Below are 27719 nucleotides of genomic sequence, written 5' to 3' on the forward strand. Positions count from 1 at the left end.
AAACAAGTGTTTCTTTCTTACCAAATTCTACTGAGCAATCCACAGATGACACTGACAGCATAGAACTGAAATTAAGAAGCATCCCAGAATTAGTGTGATAACGCAAACCTAAAATTTCCACTGACACAAATTTAAATAACTGCAGGGCAGGATTCACCAACAGAGGATTCACCAAAGCAGTAGGCCTACTTTGAATTTCACTACCATAAATAACCATTTAACAAGACAATATATCTCTGATATGTGTTGATGTCTCACACAGAAACTCACACAGATGTGTTTATGTCAATACCTGTGTCCCAGGGGCTGCATCATTTGAAGTCGCATCCTTCGAAGTGCGCGGCCGTAGCGGTCTTCAAAGGACGCACCGAGACTCGTTTAAATGGGAAAGAATAGCCGATTGCGTCGCCGTGGCACGACGAAGGCTGTCCCAATTCAAAGGTCCTTCGAAGGCTCCTTCAAAATGCGGCCTGCAAATGCATTCTTATTTTCCCCTGAATGCAGGATACATCACAAAGGATCATTTGTAGCCTAGCCTACCCCAGAATTCATTGCGCGCCGGAGGCGAAATAGCCAGATTACACTTTTAAATGTAAGTATCCTTCAGTTTAATCGATTAATCTATGTATCTAATGATACAAATGAAGAAAAATACATAAGGTTAAAATGTTGACTTATTACCAGCATGTGATTTTGGCTGGTTTATACTCTTTAGACTTTATGTAGCCTATATGGGGTGACCTTCTTGGGTGGATTTTACGTTCTGTGTGGGTGGATGGAGCTGGGCGGAAGTTAAAGGACGATTCCGGCCAAAAATGAACCTAGGGCTAAATAACAGGGTACCGAGTAAACCGTTCTCTGGGATGCGTTTTCATGATAATCGAATGTACCCCGTTTTAACTTTAGTTTTAGTTTAACCACAGACTATTTTATAACGCTAGTGAATGGGGCATAGAATAAGTAAAAATAAAAATCACTAGTTAATACCACTAACAAGGCTCAAAATAGCCCCACACTAACACGGTAGCATAATGAGGGTCTCTACCTGAAAACTGAAGCAGTGAGAACTTTGTAAGTGTACAGACAGTTTAATAAGAAGATACTTTATAAAGACAGTTCACTTCCCGTATATAGGCAGGAGCCATCTTTGGAAAACAGTCTCGACCAGTCGAACCACGAACGCTCTGTCACCAGTTGCTAGGTGACAAAAACCAGAATCCCATTGAACAACTCCCAGGACACAGCTGTGACAATATGTTTTGTTAGTGTCATGTTCCAAATAACCAGTGGTGGAATGTAACACATGTAATACATTTATACTTAAATACAGAGTAAATGTATTTTAAGTATAAATTTGAAATACTTTATATTGTTATTCAACTCCACTTCACCTCAGAGACAAATATTGTATGTTAAATATAATTTATGGTTTGATTTTTGAGTATGTGAGATGATTTCATTTATTCTTCCCTCTTTCTGAGAACAGTGATCAACAGCCCATGCATGAGTCAGCCCTCTAAACCTATTGGTAGACAGTAAAAATATTCACTCATCCCAGATGATGTCCTGCCGCCAGAGGCTTTACCAGGGACTCTATTGTTGCGCCCCTCCCGGTCCAGCAGCACTACCAGAATTTCCTTACTCAGCTCAATAAAAGTCTATAGAAAAAGTTTTTCTTCACATCTGTTCTATGTATAGGCCTACTGTTAATTTAAATTTGTAAAATTTTTTCTTATCTAAATGTAACTTATCTTGTAAATGCTTTTAAAAATTTGGCCTATAGAACGATTTATTTTGTTTCAGTTACAAATTAATTTACATGACAAAAATAAATGGAGCCTAATGAATAATTTATTTATTACATTTACAATTTATAACTTGCATTACAAAAAAAGAAAAATGCAAAGAAATAATTTTTTTGTTTAATTTACAAATTTAACTTTTAAAAGTAATGCATATGATTGTTTTCATTTACAAATTTTGGGGGAAAGAAAGATGGTAGGCAGGGTTGCCAGGTCTGTGCAACAAAAATAGCCCAAAAAACCCATCGGCTTTTCTCCATGGGGCGGCCAAATTCTCCACAGGATTTGTGAAAATGAGGGATGTTTTGGGGATGTTGGAGCGCCGAAATCATACTTACGGGGGTGTAAATCAACCCGTGGAAAAAAAAGTTTACCCGCGGCAACAACTTAAAAGTAGCCCAATTCCACAATCAGCTTTCAAATGCGGCTTTCGGAGGGTGCAGCCCTTGAATTGGGGCACAGCTAACATGTGCAGATGCAATGCAACCGGACACAATCAGTCACAAATCACAGCTAATCAGAAAAGTGTGTGAGAGAGTTCTCTCTTTTTGCTTGCTTTCAGACTCAACATATTTAAAAGCTTAATGTGTAAAACAAAGAACAAACGGTATGTTTGTGTCTTTGAAGGGCACTGGGGGAAGGGAACTTCCAAAGGAAAGTTGGCATCCGAATCGGGTACATGTGATAATCACATGATCCAGTGCTTTTCATCCTTGCAATTTATATGTTCACTGAGGCACAAGTTACCTTGAATTGAACCCAACTTATCGGCTATCACCTTGTTGCTTTTACCAAATGCCAAATAAAGAGACAGTACACAGTTTAAATACATTTGAATTAAATAAGCAATTCAAATATATTTAGCCCATGCCTTTTATTGCAATCTCAACAGCAAAATTTGGTTACACTTTATTTTAAGGTGTCATTGTTACAGTGCAATTATATAATTAAGTAGTGAGTAACATTAAGTAACCACATGTACTTACTATAGGGTTAGTGTAGCATTAGGATTTGGTTGAGGGTTAGTTGCATGTAATTATGCATAATTTACTGTTATTACTATGGTAATTACATGTAACATATATAACAAGAACACTGTAAAATAAAGTGTTACCCAACATTTTCTCAAAATGTATTTAGAAGTTACATTATCAAGACTCAAAATAAAGTGGCAGTGACCAACGCTATCTCACAACCAATTTGTACAAGTGAGAAAAAGGCGGCTAATTCATATGAATTCTTACGACCTCCCTCGTACGAATTTGCCTGATTTGTCTAAACCCCGCAGTGATGGGTAGGTTTAGGGGCGGGGTCACGGATAGGTCATTTGTACGAATTCATACGAATTGGTTAACTAGTAAAATATATACAATTTAGCAAACCGTGAGATCGGGTTCTAGTGACATATGGTTTAATGCAAGTCTCGGGGTGTCAAACTCAGTTCATGGAGGGCCACAGTCCTACAGAGTTTAGTTCCCATCGCTAATGCAAGTGAAAATGAGGTATGGCTTTATAGATGTTCCATAGGAGATCTTCCCCTCACCCTTTAAAATAGTGATGCTTCCTATCGAATAGAATTTGCCCAATATTTATTTAATTTTAAACATAATTTATGTATGACCTTCGCTATCATTAAAGAGAAATCCTAATTGGCAATTCTTTTAGGGGCTATTTACACGACATCGTTTTACAACTAAAAATTTAAATTTTTAATGTGTTTTGCACATTCATTTACACGAAAAACAGTGTTTTGTGGGCCTGAAAATGCAAAGTTTTTTCAAAGTGCAATTAAAAAAAAATTAAACCGTTGTCTATGGAAATTTGTTTAAACGGTGATGTAATGTGCATGCATAGGCCTATTACTTGTTCAATCTATAGGCGTGTATAGCTTTTTTAATAAATAAAAATTGTAGATCCGTGTGAACGGGGATCGTTTTGACAATGGAGTCGTCCGTAGGAAAAACTTTTCCGTTTTTAGTACATCTGTCATGGGTGGTTGCAGGAAAGCAGATGAAGATGATGAGGATAATTCCAACACAAAGTTTAATGATGATACTACAAAGAATAAACAGACAAGCAAGGCAACACACTATAAACATAGACTGAACATAGAATGAATGTAAGGGATTAACTTATATAGCAAACACAAACGAGGACAATTAATGGAACACAGCTGAAACCAAGAACACGAATGAGGAGTGGGAAAACTGAACACTTAATAATTATCATACAGAAAGTGTACATACTCATTAATTGTTCCAATATATGTCTAGTCATATTTTGACTAGACGGCACAAAAGAGCAGTCAGAATTATTCCAGAGAGCAGGTAAGATGCAAATAAAATGACAGAGTGAATTTGTTTTGGTTAATTTGGTAAAACCTATACATGAGAAGACATATGCACATGTAAATAAAACATTATTATTTTTAATGTAAGGCATCATAAATGCAGCAGTGGCAACAGAGGTGATGTTGCAGCATTATTTATCCAAGGGGAAAGTAAATTAAAAGGAAGAGAGTGCTAAAACCAAACATACTATCAGTTAATTATATATTATATCATGTATATTTATTCCAGTTGAATAAATTCTGTCCTGGCACGTTCTGTTACGTTTACACAGCAGTTCCCACTGAAGCAATTAGCACATTTCTGGCATCTTCTGCTATGTCATCCAGAGCTCTCTTCAGCATCCTTGAGACTGTCATGTAAGACATTCCTCCTGCCACCACAGTTCCAAGAATGGGTATGAGGCTCGCAACATACTCAACTGCATTTTCAGCCACAACCAGCGATGCAGCACCCAATAAAGATAATATTGAAGCTGGGTTTATCCCAAAACGCAGAGGTGACTTCATCAGACTCTTCAGTTCCTCAATGGTCTTCCCAGATTTCTCACAGAGCTTCTTTAGGGATGGATCATCCAGACCAAATGTATTGTAGTACGTTTCAATCTCTTTTTTGACAATTGCGAAATCCATAGCAATTGAAAGACCGGGAACAGGAACTGTAGCCACAAAAGCAGACAGCAAGGCTACTTTTCCAATATTTGCCTCTAAAATTTTCTTCTTTTTCTCATTAATTTCCAGTGTAATATTCGGCAAAGCCAACATCAGCACACGTCTCTTATGCTGTGGAAGCTCTTTCTCCATCCTCTCCTGCAGTTGATTTAAATCATACTTGCCGAGCTCACAACCAGAGATCAGGAACACGACAGGATCCTCTATCCCGATCTTTCTCAGACCTATTGACAGAAACAAGAAAGGGCATCATAAAATAAGTAAGAGATTTGTGAAATCTAAAAAATAGGCTATTTACCATTTTCAATATAATTCTTAATATTGTTGTTTTTACACTAAACTACATTTGTTCAATGTAACAGTTTTAAACACATCTTAAACTTTTTGTTGTTCAAATCATTATCATAAAATGAAATAACTTACCATTTTCACAATCCGCTCGGATGGTATCCAGTGTCTTTTTCTGGTCAAAGTTCTTCTTCTTTTTCTCAGCAGTAATGCAAATGTCCATTTTGGAACGAACAAAATAAAACTTTTTCCCCATTCTCATGATTTCTTTTGCCAGCTGAGTGTGGCATTCTCTGAATCGATCCGAACCAATGATGATGAAAAAATCATAGCGTTCAAACTGAACCAGTTTAAGATACTCGTCAGCTTTGAAGTTTGGTGTTCCAATTCCAGGAAGATCCCACACTTTCACATTTTTGTATTTAGGATGAAGGTAATCTTTAGACTCCATAGTGGTTTCTACTGGGCCAGTTTCAGCAGAGCCTTCTTCTTCGTCTCCTAAACCCCTGAATGCATTGACAAACGTGGACTTTCCAGAACCTGACTCTCCCGTCACACCAATGTTAAGTTCTACAAGATCTTGCTGTTTGAGGTATTCTTTGATTGTGTTTATCGCTGATGGAAGATCCTGAGTAGATATGGAATCTTTAATATCCTCCAGGTCCTCCTGAGTTATTATACAGTAATCTTCCAACATATCCATCTAAAAAAGTACCGCCAAATTCAACAATGTTATAAAAAGAAACTGCCGAAAAGATTTTGCTTAAAACAACAGTTTAAAATGAAAGTACCTTTCTATGTGTTGGCCCATCTTAGCTGAAACTTAAAGGCCCAGTTTTCCAGACAGGGCTATAGACCTTAGTTTAATTAAAATATTTAAGTAGCTTTTTATAAAAGTGCCTTAAAAACATTACTGGTGTGCATCTTGAGACAAAAGAATGGCATTAACATATTTCAAGATATGTCAGTGCAGGTTGATTTCAGAAAAAACAGCGCAAACATGCATTTTAGTCTGGGACTAGGCTTAAGCCTTGTCTGGGAAACTGAGGGAAAATCCCAATTTTAACTGATGGGAGTTAAAATGGGCCATCAACTAAATAGTCTTTTACAGTTTTTAAAAATTGCTTAAACACAATTTCTGAAATGGCTCCATTTCTCAAAGCTCTACACACACAACCTCAAAACATGCACACAAGATGGAAAAAGTCACACATCTCTTACAAACGCAAACACTTAATTCAAAACTATTTGAACTCTTCTAAAAATTGTGTTTTTGCGTAGTAACTACACACAAACCATTACAGTTTTTCTGATTGCTAAAACACTAGACCACATTCTCAATAGCCTTAACCAATTTGTCGAATAAATCACTCTTTCTGTAAAACATTAAAAAAGTTCAGGTATAAAACACTGTTTGCAAATCTCATGCACTCTTTTTTCAAAACCCTAAACACATTTTCACTCACTAAAACACATTGGTCACTGTGATGCACTTATGTTTTAAAACGCTAAACACAGACAGGCAAAGGTTTAACACATAAAACACAGTTGTCATCGTTCCAACGACTCAAAATTGTTCATACTTATTTCTAATGATGTGACCAAACCAATAATACACGCCAGTTCAGAGTCTTAAAATTGACTCAAAATGTTGCACTGAATGTTGATACCAATAATGGATTGAAACAATATAAAAGGAAGAGTATGTGTAAAAGAGTTGGTGAACAATGAGGAAGAGGAGGATGAGAAAGAGCAAGGTGTGGAGAATGTTGTCAAGGTTGGATCTTTCTTTAGGGTTTTTCCCTTTACCTACAGAGATGACAGTGTCATGTGGATGACACTTCGGCCTTACCCAACATGAAGATATGATGCAGAAGCAGAATAAAATCTCTCACTGACCTTGATTTTGCAGTTGCACCACTCTTCTGAATGTACTGTAACATGCGTTTCATTTAGAGTTTTTACTGTAACCTTTTTGGCTTTTGCAGTTGGGTCACTGTATTTTCACAGTATGCAAGTGCTGAATATACAGACAGTCAATACTGTACAATATTCATTTATACTTGCAGTGCATACAGAATACAATTCATTCACCTTACTACTGAAAGTTGTCATTACTATACTTTTTTTACGTAATTGCATAATTAGTTTACTTTGTTACAATATACTTTCTGTAACTGCATGCTTTGGATTCTGTGTTCTCCATTTTTTGATGTAGTGTCTAATGAATGATCTGTAGTGTTTATAAAATGGACTCGCTGTATGATCTGAAAGCATTGCTTGATTTTGAGCATAAAATGGTTTTGATGTTATGTGGGTGGCAGATGAACCCAGGCACAGACAGGATGCGGTGACACATTTAATAATAGACAAAAACAGGGAAAACAAAACCCACGAGGGGGCAAAACGGGATTGGAACAGGAATGACTAAACTAGACTAAGACTTGACAAACTAGACTATAAACTAACAACAGAAACAGATACAGTAATACACTAAACAACTCTCACAAGTTACTCACAGGTAAGTAAACTCGCAGATAGGAATCACAGTATCAAACAACATCAAACAATGAACCGACACAGGACAGCAAACACAAGGGGATTATATAGGGAAAACTAATGACGAGGACAGGTGAAACTGACTAGACAATAATGACAAGACTAGGGTAACAAGGGGGCGGAGTTACATAACAAGACAACACAAGCACATGGCCCAAATAACAGACCATGCGCTTGTACAAAAAACATGATTCTGTCATGATCCTGCCTCACGACCAGGAAAAATCAAGAACACTAAGGCAGAATCATGACAGAACCCCCACCTTAAGGAGCGGCTTCCAGACGCTCCTCAAGGGGACATTAAACACGGGACATGACAGACTGTGACAAAGACACAAACCAACAATACATGACAAAAACTAACAAAGGCATACACGAAAAGACAGTTACTGGGTTGGGGTGAAACATCAAAAACAATAAACAAGGCAGGGGAGGAGGAAACGCAAAGTTCTTAGGGGGCAGTCCAGGGTGAATAGGTGGACTAGGGGTCTTGGGTTGACAAGGTGATGATCTTGGGTGGGGAGTCCGGGGAGAACTGGATGGGCACACGCGAGGAACAGTCCGAGGGGAGGTGGAGACAGGGGAAACAGTCTGGGGACTAGTGGCAACAGGGACAAACAGTCCGGGAATTAGTGGAGATAGGGCGACCGGGAAGACAGACTGGGATTATGTATTGGCGGCAGCAGCAACAGACTCAGACGATGAGGAAACGGGACTCCTGACGGGGAACATGGCAGGCGAAGGGGCAGGACTGGGTGCAGCGCTCTCAGTGGCAGACTTGGGTGCAACGCTCACAGGGACAGGATCGGGGGGCAGTGCTCACAGGGACAGGATCGGGTGCAGCGCTCACAGGGACAGGATCGGGTGCAGCGCTCACAGGGACAGGATCGGGTGCGGCGCTAACAGTGGTAGGCTTGGGAATAGAGCTCACAGACACAGTGGGCTCGGGACAAGACATGACGGGCACATCGAGGATCTTGACAAGCTTGGCTAGGTAGTCTGCTAGAGTCTCGGCAGCAACAACGATAGGCATCCTCTTACGAGCATACACCGCTTGCAGGACTGCTTCTGCAGCTTGATCAGCCGCAGCTCTCACAGAGGCAGATTCTGTAACCGGCCAACCAGCTGCTGACTGAGGAACGGCGCTTGCTGGAGCGGGCCCCGGGACGGCGCTTGCTGGAGCGGGCCCCGGGACGGCGCTTGCTGGAGCGGGCCCCGGGACGGCGCTTGCTGGAGCGGGCCCCGGGACGGCGCTTGCTGGAGCGGGCCCCGGGACGGCGCTTGCTGGAGCGGGCCCCGGGACGGCGCTTGCTGGAGCGGGCCCCGGGACGGCGCTTGCTGGAGCGGGCCCCGGGACGGCGCTTGCTGGAGCGGGCCCCGGGACGGCGCTTGCTGGAGCGGGCCCCGGGACGGCGCTTGCTGGAGCGGGCCCCGGGACGGCGCTTGCTGGAGCGGGCCCCGGGACGGCGGTCGCGGCTGCAGATTCAGGAACGGCGCTTACAGTAGCAGTTTCAGGAACAGCGCTTACAGCTGCAGACTCTGGGACAACGCCTACTGTTGCAACCTCAGGAACCACGCTTGTGGCTGCAGAGTCAGGAGAGGGTGATGGGAAACAGGAAGTTCCCTTTCTTCTCCTCTTTCTCTTTGGCCGCGGGGCAATGATCACAGTGGGGCTCGCGATCGGCTGGCCGGGCTCAATGGGGGACGAAACAGGAATAGAAAAGACCACTTCTGGTTGGTTAAGGAGCGGCTTCCAGACACTCCTCAAGGGGACATTAAACACGGGACATGACAGACTGTGACAAAGACACAAACCAACAATACATGACAAAAACTAACAAAGGCATACACGAAAAGACAATTACTGGGTTGGGGTGAAACATCAAAAACAATAAACAAGGCAGGGGAGGAGGAGGAAACGCAAAGTTCTTAGGGGGCAGTCCAGGGTGAATAGGTGGACTAGGGGTCTTGGGTTGACAAGGTGATGATCTTGGGCAGGGAGTCCGGGGAAAACTGGATGGGCACACGCAAGGAACAGTCCGAGGGGAGGTGGAGACAGGGGAAACAGTCTGGGGACTAGTGGCAACAGGGACAAACGGACAAACAGTCCGGGAATTAGTGGAGATAGGGGCGACCGGGAAGACAGACTGGGATACTGGATTGGCGGCAGCAGCAACAGACTCAGACGATGAGGAAACGGGACTCCTGACGGGGAACATGGCAGGCGAAGGGGCAGGACTGGGTGCAGCGCTCTCAGTGGCAGACTTGGGTGCAACGCTCACAGGGACAGGATCAGGTGCAGCGCTCACAGGGACAGGATCGGGTGCGGTGGTAGGCTTGGGAATAGAGCTCACAGACACAGTGGGCTCGGGACAAGACATGACGGGCACATCGAGGATCTTGACAAGCTTGGCTAGGTAGTCTGCTAGAGTCTCGGCAGCAACAACGATAGGCATCCTCTTACTAGCATACACAGCTTGCAGTACTGCTTCTGCAGCTTGATCAGCCGCAGCTCTCACAGAGGCAGATTCTCTAACCGGGCAACCAGCTGCTGACTCCGGGACGGCGCTTGCTGGAGCGGGCCCCGGGACGGCGCTTGCTGGAGCGGGCTCCGGGACGGCGCTTGCTGGAGCGGCTGCAGATTCAGGAACGGCGCTTACAGTAGCAGCTTCAGGAACAGCGCTTACAGCTGCAGACTCTGGGACAGCGCTTACTTTTGCAACCTCAGGAACCGCGCTCGCGGCCGCAGATTCAGGAACAGCGCTTTCAGCTGCAGACTCTGGGACAACGCTTACTGTTGCAACCTCAGGAACCACGCTTGTGGCTGCAGAGTCAGGAGAGGGTGATGGGAAACAGGAAGTTCCCTTTCTTCTCCTTCTCTTTGGCCGCGGGGCAATGGTCACAGTGGGGCTCGCGATTGGCTGGCCGGGCTCAATGGGGGACGAAACAGGAATAGAAAAGACCACTTCTGGTTGGGTCAGCTCAGATGACGATGACTCCGATGGGGAATCCCAAGAAACCCGTCTCCTCTGTTTACCGCGGAGGTCAGCAGGTGTGGAAGATGCCTCTCGAGTCGAAACAAGGTGAGTCTGGTCTCCCAGCGTCAGGACGCCAATCGTACGAACCTCCGGGATGACAGGAAGCGTGCCGGGTGAAGACGACATGGTGGGAGCCTGCGAATCCTTCCTTGACAAGCAGGCCACCATATCCGGGAACGGGCGGCGAACCAGACTCTCCCGTTCAGCCAGAGAAGGCAGAACATTTAGGCCCACGATGAGGTAGCGATTGACTAGAGACTCAGGCAAGAAGAACCGCCTCCCTCCGTGACCCGGGCATACTGTCTCAAGGTCCGCTCACCCTGGGAAGGAAACGGAAGCTTTCCATTCCTGGAATCGGAAATCGCCTCCTGCCACCAATGTACAAGATGGTCAGGATGTTCATCAGGCATACTGTCTGCTGGGTTCTGTTCTGGTCGGTTCATTCTGTTATGTGGGTGGCGGATGAACCCAGGCGTAGACAGGATGCGGTGACACAACATTTAATAATAGACAAAAACAGGGAAAACAAAACCCACGAGGGGGCAAAACGGGACTGGAACAGGAATGACTAAACTAGACTAAGACTTTACAAACTATAAACTAACAACAGAAACATGTACAGTAATACACTAAACAAAACTCTCACAAGGTACTCACAGGTAAGTAAACTCGCAGATAGGAATCACAGTATCAAACAACGTCAAACAATGAACCGTCACAGGACAGCAAACACAAGGGGATTATATAGGGAACACTAATGACGAGGACAGGTGAAACTGACTAGACAATAATGACAAGACGAGGGTAACAAGGGGGCGGAGTTACATAACAAGACAACACAAGCACATGGCCCAAACAACAGACCATGCGCTTGTACACAAAACATGATTCTGTCATGATCCTGCCTCACGACCAGGGAAAATCAAGAACACTAAGGCAGAATCATGACATTTGAGGCAATTGTTTGATTTTGCCAGAAGAGTCAGAGATTCTCTGAATGTGGTTTGAAAATTTGGTTTTGTGTTTAAGGTTTTGAGAAAGTGAGTGATGGTTTCAAGAAATATGAAAAAAAAACTAAATGATTAGCCACATAACTGCATACAGATGTGAAAATGTAAAATAACGAATCTAAAGAAAAACACAATGGAATATGTGTAACATAGACCTGCTTTACAGCAGAACAGATTTTTGTACTATTGTGAATTTGCTGTGAAAAAAATTTGTATTGTGTAAATTGCTATAGAAATAACGGTGACTTGACTTGTATGCATGTATATATTTGAAAAATATACAGAAATGTATATGTTCAAAATACTTCAACTTTTAGTGTTTGTGCATTTTTTTTAAAACTGTAATTTAGGTATTTGTAGGTTTGTTGCATTTATCAAGACACGATTCGTGAAACCATTCTTTTAGTTCCAATAGTTCAATACAAATCATAAACTCATTTTAAGTTTCGTAAAATGATTTGCTCTGCACACATTTCTGTGCTTATGCAAACCATGTGGACATCACAAGAGATCTTAAATGCAAAAAAACTAAAAGTGGAACGTGAGGCCCGCGAAACATGACTCTTATACCTAATCTTCAGACCAAGTCTACAAGCACAGCACGGGCTTTAATCTCAGTTAGATATTGTAAAACAAACTTTTTACGAAACTCTAAAAAGGCTTCTCTACATTACACTCATGACTCAAAACGAACAGCTCTTTTGTTTAATTTGGTAAACACTTAAATGTCACACTCATTATGATGGCCTACACCCAATGATCATGTGAAAAACACTTGTACATAAATTGATCACTTAGAAATCAAACTCAATGTTTGGGAAGCAAATGTATTTTTGACCCTTGCATTTCTGTTTATTTTGTAAATATATACTGAATAATGCATACAAGTCAAGTCATCTTTATTTCTGTAGCGCTGTAACACAATAGACTACAGATTGTTTCAAAGCAGCTTCACAATAACAAAGAATTCAAATTATGCTGTAAAGCAGGTCTAACAGGCCATATTCAGCTCAAATCAGTGCAGAGTTGATTCAGTTCCTTTCAATAACTGTAAGGTGCATCAATTGTGCATACATACAGTATATACAGTGAATTTGTACACATACATGTAAGTGTGACAAACTCCATGTAGCCTACACTCCACTGCCCATTGAACAAGCAAAACATTTTATATTTTTCACATCTGTGTGTAGTTTGGCAAGTATGAGGCTAATCATTTTATGTTTGTGTATAGAGCTACTTCACAAAATAGCATTTTTAGAAGAGTTAAAATAGTTTTGAATGAAGTGTTTGCTTTTGCAAGATATGACGTTTTGCAGCTTGTGCGTTTTTTAGTTTTTTTTTTTTTTTAGTTTTGAGAAATGGAGCCAGAGTTTCAAAAATTGTGTTTAAGCTTTTTTGAAAAAACGTTACAGTTTGAAAACTGAACTGTAGAGCGTTAGGCTACCCCCTTTTATCTGTTCAAACTAACCTTTATGTTTCAGAGCGCGAGACACAGGAACTTGGACTAAGAATAGAGTGTTGTTTCCTTCACCAACGTGAAATTCACTGTTGTAAAGAAAAGTTTGAAATATTCAATCAGGACTGAAAATGATTGCACAAATTACTCTTATGATATACAGCCTTATTGATTCAACAGGCATTTTCGATGTAACATTTGATTGCTAAAAAAAAAAAGATACTAAAATGGATTTGACATTACAAGCATTGAAGACTTTAAATGATTTTTTTTCTATTTCGCTTGATCACACTTGTTAATGAGGATAGCACAAACATTGAACATTTCCTTTTACAATATGAAATATATTGCTGTAAAAAGTTCTATAAACATCATTCTTACCAAAATCTTCTAAACAATCCACACAGCAAGAAGACACTGACAGCAGATCTGAAATGAAGCTTGTTATTGCGCAGAGTGCAGACCTATTAACTTTTACACTGATCATAAAACAAAAGCAGAGATCCGCCCAAAAAAATACTTTCACTTTCACTGCCAAATCACCACAGGAACTAGAGTCAGAAGGACATAAATATTTACCTGGAGTTCATGTGTTGAAATATAGACATTAACATCCAGTGCCATTGATAGACCCATTTAACTGCAGTCTAAATAGTGAGAAGATTTTGCTAATTCATGCAGATTTAAATTGGTTGTTTTACAATGGCTCAATGTATACAAATCTACAGAAAAATGTAAGACCGGGAACAGAAACTGTAGCCAAAAAACACAAAAACAAACAACAACAACAAAAACAGACAGAAAGGCTACTCTTACATTATAAGAGTTGAATACGGCACATAAAGTCACACAGAACATAGCGAAATGTGATCATTTAAAATCATCTGTCTGTTCCATTAAATAAATATGATGAAATTGAAAATAATGTAATTCATTTTATTGATTATAAATACAACAGAACCACCCAATTGAGTATTTATAGATTCAATAAAGATTCATAAACTTTTGGAGATCTCTAAAGATGTTCATATATAAATTATAGTAATTTTAGATGCTGTGTTCGGGATCTATAAAAATGTTTGATTGAACCCCACTTGACGTAAAATACAAGCAAATACTCAAAAAAATCACATGGCATAAGAACAATCACCAAAACTCCTTAGTCCTTAATAAATAATTACAAATGATTAAACATTTAATATACATTTTTTTTTAAAGTCATTAAAGTACTATTTGACAGTAAGATATTTTTCAAAAAAAAATTAATCAGATTTAAAGCACCACTTCAAGGACAAAGAAAGTGGTTAGGAAAGTGGATGAAATGCTAAAAGCTAGTTTTGTAATCTTTTTAGGTTTAATTTAACATTATTTTTTTAACTGCCCTGTTTTGGACACTGGGTGGATATCTGCATTCACTGAGGCTTAAAATAGCATGGTATTTTTATTCAGAGCTGCACTGACCTGTTTGTTTCCTGAAGGGAAACAATGAATGAATTGTGATGAAAGTACTTGCAAATATAAGTTAATGTGGCACATAACACACAAGAAAAATCTGAACAAAAACTCCTTAATCCTTGATAAATGATTACAAATTAATACACATTTAGTTTAAAATAAAATAACTTTATTTAAAGTTATTATTTGGCTGATTGGAGTATGTCAGAGTCTGTAATTTATCAATGAAAAGCAGTACAATGAGAATAAAGAGTGTCAGGACTTATCGGCACTGCCTCAAAAGAACCTGACAACGATTGTACACACCCAGGTTTGAAGTTAAACATGAATAAGAGATTTTAAGAATGTTTGAAATTTGCATCCAAATACACACATGCAAATCAGCAACAAAGAAAATAATAAAAAAAAGCAAAATAAAATAATATGATTACTGAGCAATGTAAGGGAAACCCAGACGTTTCAGCTGAAACTCCCATTTTAACAGTGAGAAAGATTATATGGATCTTTTATTTTGTGATCATCAAGATATACTGTAAATGAAACCTTACTTTTTACATTAATTTTAAGTTTTATAAAATGATTTGCCCTGCCCACTTGAACAAACTGCAATGTCAGTTGATTTATAGCCATGGCTATTGTCACTGTGGCAATAGTTATAGCTGATTGTTGAAACAGCTGATATTAAATCTTAACAACCTTTGACACTCCAGCTTTGTCTGGCCAATTGTACTTGTATTTATATTTAAAAATATTGGGATGTAATTGTGCTTCTTAAGTTATTACATTTAAGTTTGAACCCAGATGCTATTTATTCAACACATTATGTACAGGTAGGTGGGTAACAACAAAGAAAGAGAAACTGAATGACTGAATCTGGAATATTGATCTTTCTATCTTTCACCAGGTTTGGAGGAGTCTGTTGATGAGCCAACACACAAACGGTAACTTATCACAAAGTGATAAATGTTTTTAATGTAATGTAGTCAAGAGTAGCAGTGACAGCTGAGGCTTTATTGTGGAAAGTAACTTGGAAGAAAAGAGGGCCAAAAGCAATCTATCAAGTAGGAAAGACACAACATGATGTAAAGAAATGCAAATTTTGGGCAAATATATATTTGCAAACAAAAGTTATTTCTCCAAAAAGTAAAAAACGTATAAATGTAATCACATGTCTGTATTTTAAATTGTATTTTGTTTTGGATAAAAGTAGGCTAATAGATAATTAAAGGGGACCCATTATGCCCCTTTTCACAAGATGTAAAATAAGTCTCTGATGTCCCCAGAGTGTGTATGTGAAGTTTCAGCTCAAAATACGAACAGATCATTTTTTACAGCATGTTTAAATTGTCACTTTTTGAGGATCAGAAAAACGCACCGTTTTAGTGTGTATCCCTTTAAATGCAAAAGAGCAGCTGCTGCTGGCCCAGAGGGCGGAGCCTCACGAGCTCGCGCCGCCTGTCACCCTCAGCACAATCTCATCTCACGGAATGATATCAGAAAACATAAACTCTCAGTAGCCGTGTTCATTTCGACCCGGAGTCGGACAATAATGCCCACAGAGCCAGATAATATATGCTGTATGGAGATAGAACAGGTATAGTCTAGTTTAATTACGGTTATAACTTTTCCATCTTGCTTTTTATCCACTATTAGTACAAGCCTGTTGTACCGTTAGCGGACCACTTCCGAATGTTGGCCAAATATATACTGATGAGTTCAATAAAGTTTATTGTAACTTACATCACACATAGGATGAAGCGTCAGTTTTACTCCAGAAAATCACTGTATAAGAAGTCCGCATTAAAGTCTTATCCATAGACTCTCTCCCTTTCCTTATCATCAACATACACAGCGAAGTACAAAAAACACTCGTTACAACTAACAGTAAACAAATATATACACACCTTTTCAGGGGTTGCTTAATAAACTGGTAAACTGTATCCGTAAAACAACTGCTATGATCTGTAATAAAGTGCGCGCTCTCACTTTCATTACTGCCATGATCAATAACATTAGGCATATGGCTCCAGTAAATAAATAGAGCTATGTGGATTAATACATCCAGCTACACAACACCGACAACGCTTGGGATACATTCTCGTCAGTGCAGCAATGGCGGATGTGTACAACCATAGATATCATATAGAGACATGTGTACAACCATAGACAATCATATAGTAACTAGATGCCCTATTTGCCGCTGTGGCGCAAGAAATGCGGCCGCCATCTTAAACCGGTCCTATTTGCGTTGCATAGCAGCAGTAGATGCCAGAGCACTGTGCAGCATATTCCTGCTCAAATCGTCGGACCATCACTCGGGAGTACTTTACACAAGTAAGATTTAACATTTAACATTACCGTACTATTAGTTGTATTTTGTGAACAAAATATTCAATGTGTCCTGTATCGTTGCTACGTGTATGACCTTTGCAGCAAAAAAACCCGCGTGAAAATCAGTTCGGTATTCAGTTATATATGATCAATTAAATGCGCTGGCAGCTCATTGCACCTGCCAAACAGATTACACTGAGCGGAGCGGGTGACCGGTTTAAGATGGCGTTCCCACGGCTCGTCCGCGCCAATAGGCAGTAGCGGTCGATAGGGCGTCTATCTATATGATGTCTATGTGTACAACTATCAACTCGCTGTGAACACGATCAGGGCTGTTCTATGTTAGAACAGCAGTGTCTGTCAACACTCGTGGGCGGGGCCTGTGGCTTATTGACGTCACTAAAGCCGCATTCTGAAAACAGGTCGTTGGGAGACACTGCTTATGATTTATGAGGATAAAAAAAAAAAAGGAGTGGGTGGATTTTTATCACTGCTGGGTGGTTGTGTACACACACTGCCATCACACATTTATGTCCAAACACCATGCAAAAGTGAATTTTGCACAATAGGTCCCCTTTAAATACATGTAATGTGAAAACAGCGTGAAATCTATATCATACTATTTATTATATATTTTGCATTAAATGTCATACATGTTTTTGTCTATAAATACCTCAATAGCAATTAGATCTAAACGCTGTTGAACATTCTTGTCTTTTACACTTCAGTCTCCAATGAAGCCATCAGAACGTTCCTAGCATCATCAGCGATGTCATTCAGAGCTCTCTTCAGCATTCTTGAGATAGTCAGATAAGACAGTCCTCCTGCCACCAAACTGCCAATGATGGGAATGAAGCTCACAAGTAACTCAACAGTATCTTCTGATATGAGAAAAGAGGCAGCACCCAGCAAGGTTAATATTGAACTTGTGTTTATCCCTTGATGCAGAGGAGACTTCATCAGGCTCTTTAATTCCTCTACGGTTTTCCCAGATCTTTCACAAAGCTTCTGTAGGGATGGATCATCCAGACCAAACACACTGTAGTACTTTCTCAGCTCGTCTGCTATGATGGCTATATCTGCAGTGATCGAAAGACCAGGAAGAGGAATAGTAGCTATACAAGCAGACAGGAAAGCAACTTTTCCAATGTTTTCCTCCAGAGCTTTCTTCTTTTTCTCATTAATTTCCAGTGTAATATTCGGCAAAGCCAACATCAGCACACGTCTCTTATGCTGTGGAAGCTCTTTCTCCATCCTCTCCTGCAGTTGATTTAAATCATACTTGCCGAGGTCCCAACCAGAGATCAGGAACACGACAGGATCCTCTATACCGATCTTTCTCAGACCTAGACAGAAACAAGAAAGGGCATCATAAAATAAGTAAGAGATTTGTTAAATCTAAAAAATAGGCTATGTACCTCAATATAATCCTTAAAGGGGAAATGAAGCAGTCAGTAAAGTTTACATGATTTACTAGATGGATTTCCACTATAATCAAAAATTATGCAAGAAACATGACAAATGTTAACATATAAAAGAAACACCGCTATACACGGGTTTCTTGTATACAAACAATACCGGATGCGCGCGCATCCAGGGGGCAAAAAAACGCTATCTGTTATGCCGAGTTCTGTAAAAGAACATTGTAATTAACGTAGATTTCGCATTGTTTGTAATTTCTTGTTGAATCAATAATAAACTGCAATTTCAGAGTTGGATCTGTTTGTTTGTGTTTCATATTAATATAACATTATGTAAAACGTCCAACTGTTTACGAATCAAAATCCGGACATGTTAGACTAAGTTAGTAATGTAATGGCCTCTATAGAGCCCGAATTTGCTTTTATATCCTAAGTTAACCTTGTTTACGTTACTTTACGACCTGCAACATATCATGACTGCACACATATAACGTTACTTTACTGTAAATCAAAGATTTGACAATGGATTATGTGGGAAGCCTTAGTACCTCCGACCGTGGCGATTATATTAAAAAAACTTACTCTCAGCAATGGTGAGATCTTGCCAGATCCCTACGCAATACCTGACGATCTTTGGATTGTGGATGACAAAAAGTGGCCAGCAATTGTATGGCCTGATATATATATATATATATATATATATATATATATATATATATATAATTGTCTAATTCAGACACCAAGTGTGTATACAAGAGAAATGATGCTACGTGCTATGTGGTCATGTGCAGCTCGTCAAATACTTTGATGCTGTACCGGATTTTTGCGTGTTGAGGTCAGATGTGCTCCCTAGTCAAAGGCAAGGCATTAAAGCCAAGCCTTATGATGCCTGGGTGTATGTCCATAAGGGCCTTGGTTACATCCTTATGGCTAACTGCAAATGCATGGCAGGGTACGTCTATCAAAATGTATCTGCCATCAGAAACCCTTTACTCCGGTACGAAGACCGCGGGTCTTTTGCCCCCTGGCTGTGTGCGCAAGCAGTGATGACGTCCCCGAGAAATCCATGTATTTCGCGGCAAGGGCGCCGCCATTGTGCAGTATTATAACCGGTGACGTCACGGGGTTGGTTTGCTCTGTGCTGAGTTCAGTAAAATACAGTGAAAGATTCATGTAAGCTGGTCAAACCAGCGAACAACTAACGTTAGGTACAGTCATTGTTAGCTAACAGCTGTAAGCATGAACTAGCTAACGATAACTTAGTGTTTAGCTAGTGAACTTTATTAGTATTTAGACAGATCTGCCAACATGTTTGATGAAGTCTTTGAACAGAATCGACAAAAAAAAAAGAGTGATTCATTTGTAAACTTAACATCGCTCATCATGCCCATAAAAAAGATACACCGCGCTTGGTAAACTATGCATTTAACAACATGTTTGCATTAAAATAAAGTGCGCCGTTTGCATCCCTGCATATAATGAGATTTGGGCCATTCAAATTATGGGAGTTTCACTGGAGAAATAACAAAACGGAAAGGGGCCGGGAGATGGATGTGAAATACGGGAGACTCCCAGGGAAAGCGGTAGTGTTGACAGGTATAAGATACACCTAATACACCATAACGCCATAATTTGTATGGCCCTGCATATAACGAGATTTGGGAGATCTGTCTAAATCGGTTCGCGAATCAGTTTGAATGATCTGTTCGGTTTCCTGCACGCATTGAATCACTGAAGCGCTTTCAATTCATACTCGACTCGTAGTCGTAACAGGAAGATTTAAGAACATCAAGAGCGTTAGATAAAGTGGCCGTGGACCTACAGTACAGTCTAGTGAAAGCAAATCTGCAAAATTGTTTGCCAGCGATGAAGATCTTTATTAGTTGAAAGAACATCTTCATATGCTGTCTGTGAATGAATGATTCCACAGGACGACATTCGATTTCATTTCATTCAGGTAAGTAATAGCCTACATTACAACCAAACAGATTATTACGCCACGATAGCACAATCCATCTGCTGTCAAGACGCTGATCTTGACAATGTATTGCAACCATGGTGTTGACAAGAGACAGGAATATGATGGCAGACATCGCGAACAATGTTTCCATGTGCAGTTGATTAACATTAGACGTCGTCTTTTTGTCTGGTACTAATAAAGTTCACTACCTAAACACTAAGTTAGCGTTAGCTAGTTCATGCTTACAGCTGTTAGCTAACAATGACTGTTCCTAACGTTAGTTGTTCGCTGGTTCGACCAGCTTACATGCATCTTTCACTGTATTTTACTGAACTCGGCACAGAGCAAACCAACCCCGTGACGTCACCGGTTATAATACTGCACAATGGCGGCGCCCTTGCCGCGAAATATATAACGGTGTTTCTTTTATATGTTAGAATTTGCCATGTTTCTTATATAATTTTTGATTATAGTGGAAATCCATCTTGTAAATCATGTAAACTTGACTGACTGCTTTATTTCCCCTTTAATATTATTGTTGTTTTTACATTAGTAAACTACATTTGTTCAATGTAACAATTTTAAACGCATCTTAAACTTTTTGTTGTTCAAATCATTATCATAAAATGAAATAATTTACCATTTTCACAATCCGCTCGGATGGTATCCAGTGTCTTATTCTGGTCAAAGTTCTTCTTTCTCTTCTCAGCAATAATGCACAAGTCAATCTTGGAACGAACAAAATAAAACCTTTTCCCCATTCTCATGATCTCTTTGGCCAGCTGAGTGTGGCATTCTCTGAACCGATCTGAAGCAATGATGATGAAAAAATCATAGCGTTCAAACTGAACCAGTTTAAGATACTCGTCAGCTTTGAAGTTTGGTGTTCCAATTCCAGGAAGATCCCACACTTTCACATTTTTGTATCTAGGGTGAAGGTAAACTTCAGGCTCCATAGTGGTTTCTACTGGGCCAGTTTCAGCAGAGCCTTCTTCTTGATCTCCTAAACCCCTGAATGCATTGACAAACGTGGACTTTCCAGAACCTGACTCTCCCGTCACACCAATGTTAAGTTCTACAAGATCTTGCTGTTTGAGGTATTCTTTGATTGTTTTTATTGCTGATGGAAGATCCTGAGTAGATATGGAATCTTTAATATCCTCTAGGTCCTCCTGAGTTATTATACAGTAATCTTCAAACATAGCCATCTTAAAAAAAAGATCTGTAAACAGTGTTATAAAAAATGCTTTAGGAAATATGTAAAAACATAGGCCATAATATTTAAATGTCTGAAGTCCCTATTCATGCTGTAACTCAACAGTTCTTTGTCCTAGGCAAAATGCTTATTATAGTTTGTCCTATAAAGAAAATCAAGACATGTATCAGTTCCTCAATCTTATATTATGTTTCAAATCAAGATGCAAGTGCTGTTGTTTCCTTCACAAATGTGAAACTCATTGTTGTAAGAATTCATTAGCCTACTAATAATGTAACCTGATTAATTTGCCATTTTAAATGTTGTATTTGATTGCTAAAAGAAATTTCCAACACATGTATTGCACATGACAGTATTGCTAGACACACATTTATACATACTTGATAAATGATTGTATTTTGCTGCCTCACATTCATGTATGATGATAGCTCAGATAGACCAGAAATTTTAACTTTCAGTTTACAATATGAAAATGATTACTGTTAAGACATCTGGATGATCAGTAAAACAGTAGGAATTCATTACAATCGTGACCGTAGAGACCTTACCAAAATGTTCCGTGCATTCACACAGCAAGAACTGGCAACAACTTGAACCCTTTGTTTGCGCAAACCAACTTATCCACTGCAATTGTTCAGACGCCAAGTCATTTTAAGGGACAAGCTTGTCTAATAATGAATGCAGATGCAGGCTACACTGGTTAGGAAGTTTCCACTTTCACTTTCACTGCAGCTGAAACAGGCAGAGACTTGTAAATACTTGTCAGATATATGTAAATACTCTATATATGGCCAACATAGACTCCATTGGTTAATATCTGCGCATACACACCACGAAAGAGCAACGCGACACAATAGCCAATGTCACAAATCACAGCCAATCAGAAGTGTGTGCAGTTCTCCCTCGCAACACGTTGCACAGATTAAGTGCGTAAAAGTAAAAACACAACTTGCACATTCAAGATTTTCGCGATGCTTGTCCATATTATGGTATGCTATTACTTGTGGAACTTCAGGGATTTGTCATATAATATCTTTGTTTCTCAACGTATACTTTCAATAATGCTTCTAGACGTCTTGACTATGCCAAAACGTTCCACCAGAGGTCTCTGTCGCAATAGGGTTTTACATGATAAACGGTCTCCAACACTTCAGATGTGCCCCCCCCCCCCCACATGTATGAGGCTGTGCGCGCGCATCAGAGGCTCAGGTGGTATTCCATGCATTTCCAGCAAAGATGACACAATGACCTTTACTGAAAAGCTTCTGTTAAATGAGAATCTGTTAATAAATTAGTGAGAGGGAGGAGAAATGGGGTCATAGTCTGTGACTACCTTGTTGAAAGATAATTGTGGAACAGATGTGACCGTTTTATTGCAAGATAAATATCATTGTGAGATCTGGATCTATTTGCAGGACAGGTAGGCCTATTTGCTGATTGCTTTTCTATGCAATGCCCTCAAAAGATAATGTATAAGCTTAAGAAACCAGGTTACATGAAAGGGCTTGACCACTACAATAATATGGTTAACTTGTATAAAAATAACTGTCTGCAACATAAACCCCCCAAAAGTATGCTGCCTTTTTCTTATAACATCTACATAGTTTCCTGAAAGATAGTTATATAAAGATATATGAAAATATATGAATATTTGAAATATATGAAAGATATATGTTTAGTTCATGAATACGAACAAACGAATCATTATTTCTGTCTTTTTACCTCTCAGGGAGATGTTTTTCTTATTGGTTACTTACTGTATTCCAACCATCTGTCCTTGCTGTTGATGGTGTGATGCTCTTCAGATCATGAGAACAAGAGAAACAAGAAAATTATAATCAGTGTAGCTTTGTCAGCATTGTCCTTATCTGGCGTTTCTGTTTACTGAACCTCTGTCCAGCCATTATTTTACCCACAGTTGAGATTGTATGTTTGTGTGCCTGAATCAACGTGAAGACTGTTATGTTTTATTTTGAAAGCTACAGTTTTTGTCTAGGGAGTGTTAAAGGATAGTTGAGCTTAGATATCTTACTAAAACAACTTTCAAAGTCTCTCTCTCTCTCTCTCTCTCTCTCTCTCTCTCTCTCTCTCTCTCTCTCTCTCTCTCTCTCTCTCACACACACACACACACACACACACACACACACACACACACACACACACACACACACACACACACACACACACACACACAAACACAGAACTCACGCATTTGTACACTGTGTTCCAAGACATGTCTAGCTCTTTAGAATGTTCTGTCCTGCCTCAGCACTATTTACCAACTCCCCACGCTGTGTGACACACGTAACATGAAATCTTATACATCTCAGAAAGATCAGTTACATATGCTGCAGCTGCTGCAATGTACACACCAATACAAATACACAATGTATTCGCAGGTGGATAATACAGTTTTTCACAATTGCTAAGACACATTTCTTGAAACCTTTACCCATATTCTCAAAACTTTAAACACAAGACTCAGTCTTTAAACTACATTCACAAAACCACTGACTCTTCTGGCAAAATCAAACACTTGCCTCAAAACCATTTCATATGTGCTCAAAATCAAACAATGCTTTCAAAACATTAACACAGTCAGTCAATATATAAAAACTCTTCAGCATTTATTAGACACTACATCAAAAAATTGAGAACACAGCATCCAGGGCATGTAGTTACAGGTAATTGTTTTATTGCATATAGAAAATCATTTTGCCATAAATAAAAGTAAATAATTCACAACTCCTTACAGCAAATATATTGAAATGTACTGCAAGTAATACAGTATTGAATGTCTGTATTTTCAGCATAAAAATAAAGTAAGCGCAAAGAACAAAGACAACTCTAATGAAAAGTGTATGACACAAAATATTGTGCAATTGCAAAATCAAAGTCAATGAGAGCCTCTTGCTGTTGGGAGAACAAAGGAGTCCTTCCACCCTCATTTGGTAGTTTTGCAATTCTACAAAAGGGAAAATGCTCTTACAAATGTATACATACAGTAACAATAGTAATGGACATCACATTCATATGTAAAATGTTTTGTAAATCTTTTTTCTTTTTTCTCCAGTCCCCTTTCTACTGACAAACTGATGTACTGTATCAAATGTATACAGTAAACGTTCAGTTGCACAAATTAGAAAAACTATACATTTACCTGTTCTCTTCTCTGAATGTCCTGATTATGGAGGCCACAGAGAATCTGCTCAAATTGGGTTGTACTCTTTGTCCTGCTTATTCATTGTCATTCCATGAACAAGAACATGGTCTATAACAGTTGCCCGAATTTGATCTGAAATTACTATTCTTGGTCTTGCTCTTCGTTGTCCTTGTACTCTTCCTCCTCATCCACCACCTCTTACACAAACTATTCCTCCTCTGCCTCTCACATTGTTTCCATCCATTGTTGGTATCAACATTCAACGTACCTGGGCCACCTGTGTACTCTGAACTGGCTTATATTAGACACTATTGGCTATTTTTGCAAAACTCTACACACAAATAAGAAAACCTTTAACACAATTATCAAAACATTGTAGTTCTCTTGCAAAAGCGAACACAGCTAGATTACTGTAACTCTTTACACCTTCGTAAAAATTGTGTTTTCTTATCAAAAAGTAAACACAAGCCATCATCTACTAAGCACACAATGTGCCAACTACACACTGATGGTATGAATACAAAACACATCTGGCTTTTGCTTTCTCTGTGTACAGATGTCAATTTGAGGTCATACTTTTGTCACAGTGTCAAGTAAACATACAAGGATCCAAACTTCAAGTATTGGTGTTTATTCACACTCATCAAAACCAAGACAAAGTCAGAACACAAAATAATAATTTCACAAAAAACAAACAAACAAAAAAAACAATCAGCCTACATCATGTCGTCTTTCTGGGTCCGGCCACAAAGTTTCGTCCACATCGCATACGATATCCTCCAGTCCAAGGCACCGGGGAAAATATCTCCTTGAATGCCGTATCCAGGCCTGACATGATGCCTGGTCAATATCTCCACATGCCTGCTCCATTGCCCGTAAAAGGGCTACCTGTTGATGAGGATGACGGTCGTACACTTTCCAGCGCCAGGCAGAGAAGAACTCCTCGATGGGATTTAAGAATGGAGAGTATGGAGGGAGGTTGAGTGCCATGAAGAATGGGTGGTCTGTAAACCAGTTGCGGACCGAAGCAGCCCTATGGAAACTAACATTGTCCCATATGATGACATATCGGGTATGCTCTGGTCTCTGAACTGTGAGCATGCCATGTAAGGTGTCCAGGAATGCAATAATGTGTGCAGTGTTGTATGGGCCTATGGTTGCATGATGGTGAACAACCCCATTTTGGCTTATGCTGCACATATGGTTATGTTACCACCACGTTGTCCTGGGACATTGATGATGGCACGGTGTATAATACGTAATGTTCCTGCTCCGTCTCCTGGTTTTACTGAGGTTAAACCCGGCCTCATCTACAAAAAGTAGCTCATGTCCTATGGCATCTGCTTCTAGTTCCATCACTCTCTGGACAAGACAAAACAAATGCAACACATCAGGCCCATGCACAGCACTACAGTATGCACTTCAAAATTCAGAACCAATGACATAGCTTACCTGAACATAGTCATATTGCATGTTGCTTTACACGTTCTGGGTTTCTCTCGAAAGGAACTCTGTAAATTTGCTTCATTCTTATTCTGTGGCACGCAAGTACATGACTTAGTGCAGAAATGCTTACACTGTGTATATTTTGAAAGATGGGTGTCATTATCAATTATGCGCTGCTGTATTTCACGCAGTCTTATTGCATTATTGGCAATCACCATGTTCACTATATGGGTCTCTTGCTCTGGAGTGAAAATTCTTCCTCTGCCCCCAACATCTGGACGTCTAGCAATTCTGTAAAGTAACAATTTCAGTATTTTTGCATGTATGGTACTGTTGTGTTTCTCATTAGAGTATGGCAGTGCTACAAAGTACTTACCGATTCTCATTTCAAAATGTCCTAATGATGCTTGCCACAGTGTAGCGGCTCAAATTAGGCTGAACCCATTGGCCAGCTTCCCTCAGGGTCATCCCATGGTTGATGACATGGTCCACTATTGTAGCTCTGATGTCATCAGTTATTCTATTTCTTACTCTTCTTACCCTTCCTCTTTCCCCTCCTCGTCCTCTTCTTGCTCCTCCTTGTCCTCTTCCTCCAACTTCTTCACCTCCACGTCCTCTCTCTCGGCCTCCTCGTCCTCTTCTTGCTCCTCCTTGTCCTCTTCCTCCAACTTCTTCACCTCCACGTCCTCTCTCTCAGCCTCCTTGTCCTCTTCTTGCTCCTCCTTGTCCTCTTCCTCCAACTTCTTCACCTCCACGTCCTCTCTCTCGGCCTCCTTGTCCTCTTCTTGCTCCTCCTTGTCCTCTTCCTCCAACTTCTTCACCTCCACGTCCTCTTCTCCACGTCCTCTTCCTCCAACTTCTTCACCTCCATGTCCTCTCCCTCGGCCTCCTCGGCCTCCTCTGATTCTCACTCTTTTCACTCTTACTGCTCCTTCCATTGTACTCCACACAGACAGCTTACCTGTGGCTTATTTATAGTGCTTAGGCTGATTGCAAAGTGAACTAATTATCTAAAACAGTTTTCACATTTGAAAGTGTGCCAGAGAGTTGGCAAAATAATGGTAGCCATACATGTGTATAATTTTGCTAGGAGTGTGTTGGAAATTTGGTAATGGAGTGTAAGCAGTGAGTTGTTTAAAGTTCTGCAAAAAGACTGTTGTGCAGTGAATTGTGCCTACAGTTATGCAAAGTGTGTGTTACAAAATTGCAAATGAGTGAGTGGTTTTGCTATACGTATTAATAGTTTTAGAAATTGTGCTACAAGAATCACGATTAGCGCTTAAGCATTCAGAAAAAACTTTAATTGTCATAATTAAGGCTAAAAAATGTCAGCATTGACCATATGGAGGCGCTACTGCAGTCCATAGTCAAAGGTCTGTTTTAAAAATCCCAGCTATAGTCTTAATTAACAGATAGATTTGAAGCATTCTTTGAAAAATGTTTTGAAAGTCAGATACAGGTCTTACAGTTTGTGTTTTTGACGAGTGCTCATTGAATGATGTGGCATGCAGGATGTGTCAGAGTTGGTCAGCACATCAGGCCAAAGGATCAG

General features: G+C 39.9%; 2 protein-coding genes across 3 annotated transcripts; both read right to left on the reverse strand.

Annotated features, from left to right (window-relative positions):
* Positions 1–3828: 3828 nt before the first annotated feature.
* Positions 3829–13705, reverse strand: LOC143701761 (interferon-inducible GTPase 5-like). The gene is made up of 4 exons (XM_077195332.1): positions 13557–13705; positions 13188–13264; positions 5245–5812; positions 3829–5045 (listed from the first exon to the last, which is right to left on the reverse strand). Exons 3-4 carry the CDS (start codon positions 5810–5812, stop codon positions 4417–4419), a joined length of 1197 nt encoding a protein of 398 aa, XP_077051447.1. The 5' UTR covers positions 13188–13264; positions 13557–13705; the 3' UTR covers positions 3829–4416.
* A 1070-nt stretch (positions 13706–14775) lies between these two features.
* Positions 14776–22400, reverse strand: LOC143701760 (interferon-inducible GTPase 5-like). Of its 2 annotated transcripts, none has more exons than XM_077195330.1 (3): positions 22107–22400; positions 20983–21564; positions 14776–18307 (listed from the first exon to the last, which is right to left on the reverse strand). In XM_077195330.1, the coding sequence occupies exons 2-3, from the start codon at positions 21548–21550 to the stop codon at positions 17679–17681; spliced, it is 1197 nt and encodes a 398-aa protein (XP_077051445.1). In that variant the 5' UTR covers positions 21551–21564; positions 22107–22400; the 3' UTR covers positions 14776–17678. The 2 variants fall into 2 exon arrangements, with proteins under 2 accessions (XP_077051445.1, XP_077051446.1); XM_077195331.1 differs by having other exon boundaries at positions 20983–21700; positions 22107–22189.
* Positions 22401–27719: the final 5319 nt, after the last annotated feature.

This window comes from Siphateles boraxobius, unplaced genomic scaffold (genome assembly GCF_051911475.1).
Source record: "Siphateles boraxobius isolate OS27281-9 unplaced genomic scaffold, OSU_SipBor_1 33, whole genome shotgun sequence".
Classification (NCBI taxonomy): domain Eukaryota; kingdom Metazoa; phylum Chordata; class Actinopteri; order Cypriniformes; family Leuciscidae; genus Siphateles; species Siphateles boraxobius.

What these genes read in the sequence shown, in the direction of transcription:
- LOC143701760 (XM_077195330.1), bottom strand. Translation starts at nt 21,550, where the DNA reads ATGGCTATGTTTGAAGATTACTGTATAATAACTCAGGAGGACCTAGAG. An exon ending in CCGAGCGGATTGTGAAAATG is followed by an intron (nt 18,308 to 20,982) that starts GTAAATTATTTC and finishes GTTTCTGTCTAG; the next exon opens with GTCTGAGAAAGATCGGTATA.
- LOC143701761 (XM_077195332.1), bottom strand. Translation starts at nt 5,812, where the DNA reads ATGGATATGTTGGAAGATTACTGTATAATAACTCAGGAGGACCTGGAG. An exon ending in CCGAGCGGATTGTGAAAATG is followed by an intron (nt 5,046 to 5,244) that starts GTAAGTTATTTC and finishes TTCTGTCAATAG; the next exon opens with GTCTGAGAAAGATCGGGATA.